The sequence below is a fragment of the Miscanthus floridulus genome, chromosome 2 (assembly GCF_019320115.1).
Source record: "Miscanthus floridulus cultivar M001 chromosome 2, ASM1932011v1, whole genome shotgun sequence".
NCBI lineage: Eukaryota > Viridiplantae > Streptophyta > Magnoliopsida > Poales > Poaceae > Miscanthus > Miscanthus floridulus.
In genome coordinates this window covers 58,620,243-58,632,141 of record NC_089581.1, presented here as the reverse complement: position 1 = coordinate 58,632,141, position 11,899 = coordinate 58,620,243, and the positions used below count along the sequence as shown (strand labels likewise).

General features: G+C 44.1%; 1 protein-coding gene across 1 annotated transcript; it reads right to left on the bottom strand.

Moving 5' to 3' along the window:
* Positions 1 to 6,376: 6,376 nt before the first annotated feature.
* Positions 6,377 to 10,423, bottom strand: LOC136538912 (large ribosomal subunit protein uL3m-like). The gene is made up of 5 exons (XM_066530840.1): positions 9,960 to 10,423; positions 8,621 to 8,830; positions 7,810 to 7,914; positions 7,021 to 7,134; positions 6,377 to 6,935 (listed from the first exon to the last, which is right to left on the bottom strand). The coding sequence occupies exons 1-5, from the start codon at positions 10,314 to 10,316 to the stop codon at positions 6,765 to 6,767; spliced, it is 957 nt and encodes a 318-aa protein (XP_066386937.1). The 5' UTR covers positions 10,317 to 10,423; the 3' UTR covers positions 6,377 to 6,764.
* Between the last annotated feature and the right edge of the window lie 1,476 nt (positions 10,424 to 11,899).

Here is an 11,899-nt window from a genome sequence, read left to right as displayed (position 1 = left end):
TTCATCATCTTTAGGCTTGATGTCTCCAACCGGAATGTTCTTCATAGCCTCCCTCAATGGTTCATCACCTACATCATAAAGATTCTCATGTGCTCCTTGGGAGCCATTAGATTCATCAAATTCCACATCATATGTTTCTTCAACCAAGCCGGTGGCATGATTAAATACTCTATATGCTTTGGACTTTGATGAGTAACCAACAAGAAAACCAATATCACAATGTCTTTGAAACTTCCCTAGGTGTTGCCGCTTCTTGTAGATGTAGCATTTGCAACTAAACACCATAAAGAAGGAGACGTCCAGCTTCTTCCCATTGAGTAACTCATAAGGTGTCTTGCCAAGGAACTTTTCAAGAAATAGGCGGTTGGATGCATAGCATGCGGTGTTGATTGCTTCCGCCCATAGAGCTTTGGGGGTATTGTACTCATCAAGCATTGTTCTTGCAAGAGTGATCAATGTCCGGTTCTTCCTCTCAACTACACCATTTTATTGAGGAGTATATGTTGCGGAGACTTCATGTTTGATTTCAACTTCATCACAATAAGCTTCTATGTTTGTGTTGTCAAACTCTAACCCATTGTCACTTCTTATCTTCTTGAGCTTCACTTCAAATTCATTTTGTGCTCTTTTGGCAAACTTCTTGAAGCAAGATGTAACTTTGAATCTGTCATGAAGGAAGATTACCCATGTATACCTCGAATAATCATCAACAATCACAAGACAATAAAGATTTCCTCCCAAACTCTTGTATGTTGTTGGTCCAAATAAATCCATGTGAAGGAGTTCTAGCACTCTTGCCATTGACATGAAAGCTTTTGTTGGATGGGTATTTGCAACTTGCTTACCGACTTGACATGCACTACAAAGCTTGTCCTTCTCAAACTTCACATCCTTCAACCCTCTCACCAAATCATTCTTCATAAGCTTCTTGAGTGAGCTCATCCCAATATGAGCAAGTCTTCTATGCCATAGCCACCCAAGTATTGTTTTGGTGAATAGGCTTGTCTTTAAGTTTGCATCCTCGGAGGTGAAGTCCACTAGATATAGGTTGTTGTATCTAAATCCTTTGAATATAACATGATCATCATCCTTCTTGGATACAACAACCTCTTTCTCGGTAAACAAGCATTGGAAGCCAAGATCACACAATTGTCCAACAGATAGCAAGTTGAAACTCAATGAAGCAACATATAACACATTGGAGATGGAATGCTCATTTGATATTGCCACTTTGCCCAATCCTTTGACCTTGCCCTTTGAGTTATCTCCAAATGTGATTCTTTCTTGCCCATCTACTTCTTCATCAAGTGAGGTGAACATACAAGGATCACCGGTCATATGTTGTGTGCAACCACTATCAATAACCCAATGACTTCCACTGGTCTTGTAGTTCACCTACACACAAGAGATCAAGCTTTAGGAACCCAAACTTGTTGAGGGCCCTTCACCTTCTCAACAAGTGACTTTGCAACCCAAATTTTCTTAGGCCTATTATTATTTGGAGGTCCTAAGAACATCACTTTCATCTTTCCACTAGAATCCTTTCTAAGCATGTAGTGAGCATTGAAGGCAAAGGGTCTAGCATGCTTGGGCAAGGGTTGTGGTGGTGGAGTTTGGCACTCATGAGCAAAGTGGCCTTCTTGTCCACACTCAAAGCATCTCTTTGGCTTTAGCTTTGGCTTTGATTGTTGTTGTTGAGCTTGAGCCTTCTTCTCTTTGTTTGCTATGTACCCAATGCCACTTCTATCCATCTTCATGATGGTGTTCATTAGGAGCTCACTTTGAAGATATTTGCCTCTAGTGAACTTGCTCAATCCAATCTTGAGATGCTCTTTTTCCAACTTGAGCTTCTTGTTCTCTTCCTTGAGTGCATCACTACTTTTATCTTCCTTGAGTGCAACCTTGTTTCTTTCTTCCTTGAGTTTCTTGTTTTCTTCTTTTAGCTTCTCATTCTCAAGAATCAAGTTACCATCATGATCAAGAGTTTCTAGCACAATGGTGTTGTGGGTTTTGAACTCTTCAAACTCTTTCTTTAGCTTTTCATTGTCATGCTTGAGCTTGACATACTCATCATAGTCATTGCACTCAACCACTTGCTTGCCTTTGCCACTAGATCCTTGCTCAATGCTCTCATCAATTAAATCATCACATGATGTAGCTATATCAATCTTAACAACATCATTAGTAGCATCATGTGGCTCATGGGGTAAAAATTCTTGAGCAATAACAAGATTGTCATGATTAATCTTGAGAGTAGTGTATTCATCTTTTAGCTTGTTATAGCTAGTGATGAGCTCTTTGTGCACCCACTCAAGTTTATCATGCTTATCTTTAAGCTCTTAGAAGATTTGAGCTCCTTGAGTTTGGATGACATAGCATCATTTGCTTCTCTAAGCTCAACACTAGCCTTTTCGGCTATCTCACATTTAGCTAAAAGAGAATCATTCTTAATCTCAAGCTTTTCATTTTTAGTTCTAGTCTTTATAATGATCTTAGTGTATTTCTTTAGTAATTTAGCAAGATCATCATAAGTAGGTGACTCATATTCATCATCGCTATCACTATCACTATCATCATTATGAGCATGATCATCACCACTACTATCATCATCATGTGATACCTTGCATTCACCCTTGGCCATAAGGCATAGGTGTGTAGAGGATAATGGCGGTGGTGGTGGTGAAGATGATGAGTCAATAGCAATGGCGGCCACCTTCTCGTTGTCACTTTCATCATCGGATGATCCACTAGATGAATCAATGTCCATGAGCCAATCACCGACGATGTAAGCCTTTCCACTCTTCTTTTTCTTGTGGAAATCCTTCTTCTTGCCATCTCTCTTCTTGTATGGCTTGTTCTTTTTCTTCTCATCTTCATCTTCATTGCTTGAGTCATCTTTCTTGCCCTTGTTCTTGTTCTTGAACTTGTCTTTCTTAGGCTTTGTGCATTGGTGAGCTAGATGACCAGGTTCTCCACAATTGTAGCAATCCATCTCAGAGATTGGCTTCCTTCTAGAGCTTGTGAAGAACTTCTTCTTATTGCCATCAAACTTGATGCCACTCTTGTTGAGCTTCTTTAGCATCTTGGCGGTCTTCTTCACCATGAGAGCAAGACTTTCATCATCACTTGAGCTCTCATACTCAAGTCTTGCCTTGCCCTTCTCTTGGCTAGCTTTGAATGCTAAGTCCTTATCTTTCTTCTTGGTAGAGGATGAGCCATCTTGTGGAGTAATGTGCATGTACATCTCATGAGCATTGATCTTCCCCAAGATTTGTGTCGGTGTAGCGGTGGAAAGATCACCTTGATGTAGCACGGTCACAATATGCCCATATTTGTCAATGGGGTGGACACTGAAGATCTTTCTTACAACATCGGATGGTTGCATTTGAGTGAGTCCAAGCCCATTGACTTCCTCTAGAAGAACATTCAAGCGTGAATACATTTCATTAGCACATTCTTTAGAAAGCATTTCAAAAGAGTTGAGCTTTTTCATGTCAAGATGATAGCATTCCTCACGCTCACTCTTAGTTCCCTCATGGAGCGCACAAACGTCCGACCATAGTGCATGGGCGTCTTTGTGGTTCCTCACCCGATTGAACACATCTTTGCAAAGGCCTTTAAAGATGGTGTTTTGAGCCTTTGCATTCCACTTCTTGTAATTTATCTCATCGCCATGTAGGTTAGTAGCATCCTGAGGTTTTGGGAAGCCTTGTGAGGCGGCTCTAAGTATACCAACATCTAGAGCCTCTAGATACGCCTCCATGCAAATTTTCCAATAAAGAAAGTCATCTCCCTCAAAGATAGGAGGAGGTCCATCCCCGTGAGACATCTTACTCTAGGCGGTTAAGCCTAAATACGTGAGCACGAGGCTCCGATACCAATTGAAAGGATCAAGATGCCCAAGAGGGGGGATGAATTGGGCTAATTCTAAATTTCTTTGCAATAATTAAATCCTATGGTTAGCCCAATTAACCCCTTGTGCCTAGAAAGTGTTCCTAATTATTCTACCGCACAAAAGACTTGCAACCTAAGTTCCAATCCTACTCTAGCATGGTAATTCTAAGAATGTAAAGACATGAATTGAATTGCTCAAAGTAAATGCTCAAAGTAAATAGAGAGGAAGGAACACGGCGATATTTTGCCGAGGTATCGGAGAGTCACCACTCCCCACTAGTCCTCATTGGAGCACCCGCGCAAGAGTGTAGCTCTCCCTTGATCCACGTAAGGATCAAGTGCTCTCTATGGGTTGATTCTTCGACACTCTGTCGTGGTGAATCACCCACAACCGCTCACAACTTGAGTTGGGTCACCCACAAGCTCCGCTGGGTGATCATCAAACTCCCAATCACCACCAAGCCATCTAGGTGATGGCGATCACCAAGAGTAACAAGCACGAACTCTCACTTGACCACGACAAGCCTAATGAGAAGGTGGATGCACACTTTGCTACTCTTGATCTTCACTAATGAGGGCTCTCTTTGGGATTCTCAAATCTCAATCACCTCATTAGGACCTTGCTCTTCTTGGCACTCTCTAAGGTGTTTCTCAGCTGTTGGAATAAACAAAAGTACCCCCACACACGAGTGGAGGTGGTATTTATAACACTGGCTGAAAAACGAACCGTTATGTGCCTCTGTGGGGTGATCGGACGCTCCGATCATGTTGACCGGATGCTCCGGTCAGTATACCCTGAACTCCAGTGTTTATAGTGTGACCGGACGCTGGCCAGCGTCCGGTCAGCACTGATCGGACTCGTCCGGTCGTGATTTTCCCTCTCTAGAACCTTACTGGAGTCGACCGGACGCTGGCCCTCAGCGTCCGGTACGATGACCTCGCAGCGTCCGGTCACTTCCAAACGCTTTCACCTTAGTCAAATGAACTGACCGGACCCTAAGCCAGCATCCAGTCACACCGGAGCTTGCGTCTGATCAGTATTTGACCCTCCATTCACTTTCAACTCTCGAACATATGTGAATAAAGTTTGCTCCATTGGATCATAGGGCTGTTGTGGAGCTACCTAGTGCTAGTTTTAACAAGTGTGCACCACACCTAACTCACTAGACTCACCTAGGTCAAGCTACCCATTCATATCCCCCTTAATAGTACGGCTAAAGGAAAAACAAAGTCCTAAACTACTCTAAGTGTCTCTCTAACTCCAATCGACACTTAGAACTAGTCCATCCTTAACCTTGTCGTCCATCCTTTGAAAACCGAAACGATTTCCATCGTAGGGGCATGACAACCATGATTGCCCATTCGATCTCCATTACTGTCGGTGCGGGACCCACGGGATACACCGCAAGGAAGAGAGGATATCTAGTTTGATTAGGATTTCTCCCATATAATTCTAGTAGTAATACTACCCTGTAGTCCTATTAGGACTCTACATTGTAAACCGACTAGGACTCTGGCCTCCTGACTATATAAAGGAGGGCAGGGCTCCTTAGATAGGGAGGTGAAGGACTTTTTACAACACAATACTTTACAATCAATCCAACGCAAAGGCTAACGCCGACTGGACGTAGGGCTATTACTCGATCAAAGATCGAGGGTCCGAACCAGGATAAATCGACTGTCTCTTGCGTTAACCGTCGAGTTCTGCATACGCTGAAGCCCGAACATACTGCCCCGGGGACCCCGTGACAGGCTATCGATGGTCAAACATCGACAATTACCGTGACCTAACTCAATTGTTTCTGCAAAACACACGTCAGTCACAGTAATCATATATTGTCATTAATCACCAAAACCCAACTAGGAGACTAGATGCTTTCAACAGCTACCTTGACCGGCTGGGCCACATCCTGAGGCTAGGCGGGTGGAGGGACACGAAGGTGACGGAGATGGTCGAGGTGGCGGCCTCCAGGGGGTTGTTCAACGCCGGGTCAAGGACGGTTCTTATGGGCTGACCAGGTTGGGGGCGGACCGAAGTGGCTCAGGGGCACCGGATGTCCAAAACAAAATTATCTCTGTCCTCAACCGGCTAAAACCAACCCGCAATGTCCTGTTGCCTAATTTCAACGAACCAGAATGTCTTCTGATAAAATGCTCCAAAGTAAATGTCTGCTATCAAATGACCATCACTTTGGATGTCCAACAGACAATTTCACCTTTTTTATTGATTCAAGATAACAAAATTTGAATTTTGAAATACAGGAATTTCACCTTTTTTATTGATTCAAGATAACAAAATTTGAATTTTGAAATACAGGTGTATTATATTTTAAGACAGGGAAGTACAAAAATAGCTCGACGGCAAGAGCTGCAAGAAGCTGAAAACATGTCAAAAGGGCCCTATAGTATTATACATGATAAAAAGAAAGACACCATGGTAACGCTAAACACATTTTCTTCAATAAAAAATATTAAAATTGAAAAGAGCAACGTATAGGTTCATGTGCAGGTAATAAACTAACAGCTGCGAATAATATAAGCAGCGCGCGCAAAACCAGGACATAATTTCAGGAGTGAAATATTCCGATTTTATATACTACCTGTGGCTTCGCCTACAACTTATTAAAAAAAGGGGTTCCATTCAGTCAATCAAAACAATCATCTAAAAACCCTAATTGAATTAGGGCCCTGGTATACTTGCCAGGTAATGTAAACGGAACAACATTGATCAGGCTGGCCAGTAACCGGGTGAAGCTTGTGATTCAGGAACTGCTCACATATCCATCGAGAATTTGACTATATCGTGAGATGGACGAGCTCAAGGAGCACATAAAACACAAAGGGAGTTAACCAACTTTGTCCATTTTCTTTTAATCAGCTGCCATGAATGGGTCAACATCACCAAGATCAGCAATCAGGGGCTCCAAGTCTTCAGGCTCGCCTTCTTGCGTGAAATATGTAGGAAACGGGAGCAAAGCCGTGTCAGGTTTCTTGTATATAGAATCCTTGACAAAAACAAAGCTACCTTGAGGACCAGGAACCTGCCAAAGGGGCAACGAAAGATACATAGAACACTTAACTTCTATGATTGAACAAAATATGTTGTGACATCAGAAATCAAGTCACCTGGCCCTTCAGATATAGTAAGTTCCTGGCTGGGTCTATTTGGTAAACCCATACATTCTTCACTGTGCGTTGCACACCACCCATGCGTCCAGGCATTTTTCGGTTTTTGAAAACCTGAAATTTTCCAATTGTTATGTCATTACATGTGCAAGGTTGGTTGCTGCAGTACTGCTTTGTGCACACATTAGCGAGCTCCCATCATATTCCACCAATGGGCGCGAATGTAACGAAAAACTAATCCCTGCTATGGAATCAGTTTGTAGTTGGACTGTTTGTATCTGTCAATACTCAATACAATGATATGCAGTTCTCTTGTGTGTTGAAGGGGAAAAAAGTACACTCCTATGTCCTATCAAAACAATTTAAACCAAGTGCCTTCCTGCATGAGTTCATGGGCTGTGTTCGAGACAAAAAAAAGTTCATGAGCTTTGTAATTATAAACATTACATCTACATTTTTTCCAGTGAAGGCCCAGATCTGAACAAATAACATACTTCAGGAGGCAACCATGTACGATGATATCATTTAACACTCATTGTTCATACCAAGTAAAGAACATTGAGAACATACCAACAATACATAAGGTCTTATCATCTTAACTATTGAGGAACACCAAAAAACCTGTGAGTAAATACTTAAAATCCATAGTTCATCTTGTTAAGAGGAATTGTAATTCATAGCAAAACCTTACTATTGCCTATCCTACGGAGAGTAAAATGACACTATTGCGATAAGGGAGATGCATAACATTTTTTCAATACATAAATGTGATACTGTTATATAACGTACCCTTCCAGGAGCATCTCTTTGACCAGTAGAGCCACCACTGCGATGCGACTTAGATGCCCCATGTGATGCAGGCATCCCACTGAAATCATATTTTTTCATTACACCCTACGATTAAAAGAAGGTTAAATTGTTAAACATTGACAATCAAGACATTATTACTGAGTTCTAGAAGAGAAAGTAACAATCAGCAGAGTCATATTACTTCTGTAATCGCAATGTTTTAATGAAGAATTGACCAGTTTTGCCAAGTTCTGTAACACTAGCACATTTCCCACAATAACACTAAGGATAACTATAGTTTCTAAGATGCACACTACTTTGGACATTATGGCATTTAATTCTCAGAAAAAATCAGTCAGAATCTAATATTTGAAGAAGTGGAAATTTTCATTAACATCTTCGTTATCTCATATAAAACGTCTGTATTTGTAATTGGCACCGGTCAAATTTTAAGTTTTTATCACTACAGCACTCGGTTTGAATATTCCACCAATTGTAAGAATCACATACAGTGTTTGCTTTTATTATCAGAAAAGCTAACATATAAATTGCAAGAGAACAATTTTCATCAAATAAAAGTTTGAAATGGAGCAACTTAAATTCAGGGCATAAACTAGAAACTTCAGTATTACAAATATCTCTTGCACAATTCCCTCAGGATTCATTTCAACTAATCAAATAGAGGTGTTGCTGAAAGAAACACAAACTAAAACCCTGGTGATAGCTTAGCTGGTTTACAGTTACAGCAATATAATGAACTGTCTTGACAAGTGAAATCACAGAAAATAGATTGGACAGGAAGAATACATACCGCAAAACCTTTCCCCTTCGTGATTCCAGTGACATCAACAAGTTGTCCAGGCACAAAGTGGCGAACTGTGATGGTTGTGCCAACAGGAAGAAGCGCATCCTCAGTGACAGGAAATTCCCTTAGCTTTCTCTTCAGAGGCACTCCCTGTGCTCTAAAGTGGCCAACTTCAGGTTTTGTTAGGTGTTTTTCCTTCTTTTGACCTGCGCCAAGCTAACAAACACAAGAAGAATTTAGGAATTTAGCAATACTTTTTTCTTTTGCAAAGTAAATATGAATGGAACAAACAAAGAAACAAATATATAAGTTAACCACTCTGCATTGCATTAGGTCAACTAAACAAAAAAATAAGGCAGGATACTTCTTACTAGTGTCTTATTCATGGTGCAAGGGCATGAGATGCTTTATGGTTAGTGGTTACTAAAACTTAGCTCCAGTAAATTGTCACAATTGACTTATGAACCCCTTAGCAGTAAAATTCATCAAGGGTTAAGTTGATACAATAACTTGCATTTACCGATATTATGTTGCTGCAGAGGGTAAAATGGCACAAGAACAAAAGAAAATTCGACACCGACACACCAAAATAACTACCCTTGTACCCATTTATCTTCCTTAATTTTTTTATAGTTCTTTCTGCAGGCACTGCAGGAAGAGCCATAACCAGAACATTGCCGCATGAGTTTAGAAACATGGAAATTTCAAAAACAACCCCACGTCTCTCTTTGGTTTGGAATACCACCACATAAAATGTTTTGTTGCAAAGACCCACCACTACCCAACTCGGTTTTGTAGCAGAAACCATCCCACCAACATGCAACAAGCTGATTTCACCCGCTTTTTCTATCCTAGAGTGCCTGATGCATTCTTTGAAGTTAGATACTCTAAAAATACAAGCCCTGCATTTCGTTAAATCCATCGATTTATGCTATTTGCAAAATTCTTCACCACAACATGATCCAAGCACCAGAGCAAGCTTTACTCAGTTAGCATGGACTATAGTGGCTCCACACGGGCAAAGACAGGCGGAATCTGCTGAGCGTATGCTCTGTAGGATGGCTTTTGCAACAGAGTCAACTAGGGGCTAGGCATTTGCAACAAACGCCTTATGGGGGTGGAAATCAAAATACAAGTGAATGTGGGAAATATTGAGATATACTGTATCAAGAAGATATCATTGAACCCCAACAGTACAACATCTCAGCCATTATCATCCAGGTTTAAGCGATATGATTGCTTTCGAGTCTAGCAAGTGAATTGAACCAGCAGCTGTTCAATACTTCATTTGTTTCGGTGGAACACGTTTCACAGAGAATACTCAGGGAAATTTCGTGTAGCACACCTGTAGGGCGAAGAATCCCTCCTTCTCGGCGGTCTTGACCTGGGTAACAACGTTGTCGTCGACCCAGAGGACGGTGATGGGCACCTTGGCGCCCCACTTGTCCCACATCGCCGACATCCCGCACTTGACGCCGATCACGCCCGTGCGCCGCGATGTGGGGGCCATCACCCTGGCCCGCGCCTCGATGATCCGGCCCCCGCCGCCGCCCTCTCCCCCAGCGTCGTCGTCGTCGGAATGGGAGACGAAGGCCTCCGCGGAGAAGAGCCGGGAAGGAGGGAAGGGGAGGCGCGGGCTCCAGCCGGCGTAGAGTGAGAGGCCGCGGAGGCGCGCGAGCAGGCCCCTCGAGGCGGCCGCCATGGTTGCGCCTGGGCGAGGGCGAGGAGGCGCGACGGCGAGATGGGTGCGGGCGGGGTTTACGCGGCGGCGCGGCGAGATGGGTGGGTGCTGCTGGGCAGTAGGGTTTACTGAGCTGGGAGCCCGCGAAGGGAATGAATGGCCCAATGGGGGCAAAGCGAGCTCGAGCGCGGGCTCAATTACGAGTGGGCCTGAACTCTATTGGGGTTTCCGCTTCAGAATTGCTATCCGTTGCTCGTGTGTTTTCTTGTCTGGGCAGCACATGAATTTTTACAGCGTTGATCGGTGGATGGAGGGCTGGAAGATGTTTGGTCAGTTCCCACCGATGTGCCCTTTCATTGTCTTGCTGACCCACAGGGTTCACCCATGTGGCTACACTGTTTGTATTTTTGGGACTCGCGCCGGTAGCCGAGCAGTCGTCTCTCTCCCTCATTTCTTCCCCTTCTCCTCCTCGTTTCGCCATGCTCTCCGTCGTCGGTGACTCTGTGCTTCCCGACGCGCGCTCGAGGCGATTCATCGGCGGCAGCGGCAGTTGGTGCGGGGGAACTCGTGGTTCTTCGTCTCGGAGTCCTACCGAACTGCTTCCCAGCGCGCGCTCGAGGCAATTCATCGGCGGCAGCGGTAGCTGGTGCGGGGGGACTCGTGGTTCTTCATCTCAGACTCCTGGAAGATGTGTTGGTGTAGGATTCGTGGATCTCTACTTTGTTTAGGGCAGAGGCATAGAGTGCTCGGATTTGTGGGATTTCGGGTTGAGCTAGTTCGGTGGATGGAGATTTGGGTGGGGGTTTTAGGGTTGTAGCCTAGTATTGATGTGCAGGTTGGATTTTCTTTGGATTTGGGGGATTTGATGTTGCAGGCAGGTAGATTGTCATGCGCGGTTGTTAGCAGGCTTGAATTGCATTGGATTTGGTGGTTTTGGTTGTGGATTTCGTTGGGTTGGGGATGAATCATCGATTCCACTGCCTTGTGTGTCGTTGATTCCTCTATAGATGGGTGTACGGTCGAGATGGCGAACTAGAGAGGGTGAATAGTCCTTTCTAAAATTAATCGTGTTGGCTAACCGAAACAAGTGTGGAATTAGAACTATCGGTCTAGCCAAGACTACACCTCTCTATCTATGTTCTCTAGCACCTTCCAAAGATACTAATTAAGCAACAAAGGTGTTGGGCTAGCTAGAGCTCACTGTCGGGGACCTAATACCGGGGTACCCAAGGAGGTGGAACTAATAACCATCGAACGTTAAAAACTTCTGGACGGACAAGGGCGCCGCTACGTTTCTTGCCCGAATGACGGGAGTTTGGTTCCGCCTCGCCCGACGCCTTTGGGCCAGCTCCGCCTCGCCCGAGGGCTTAGGGATAGACTTCGCCTCGCCCGACCCCTGAGGGCTAGGCTCGGTCTCACCCAAGGGATAAGGCTCAGCTCCGCCTCGCCCGAAACCTTAGGGATTGACTCCGCCTCACCCAACCCCCGAGGGACGGGCTCGGTCTCGCCCGAGGGACGCCCACAACACTGCTTCCTGCTCCGACCCCGCGACACCGACCCCACGACTGGGGCTCGCGGGAAGCCTGCTCACCGCTCTTCTCCGA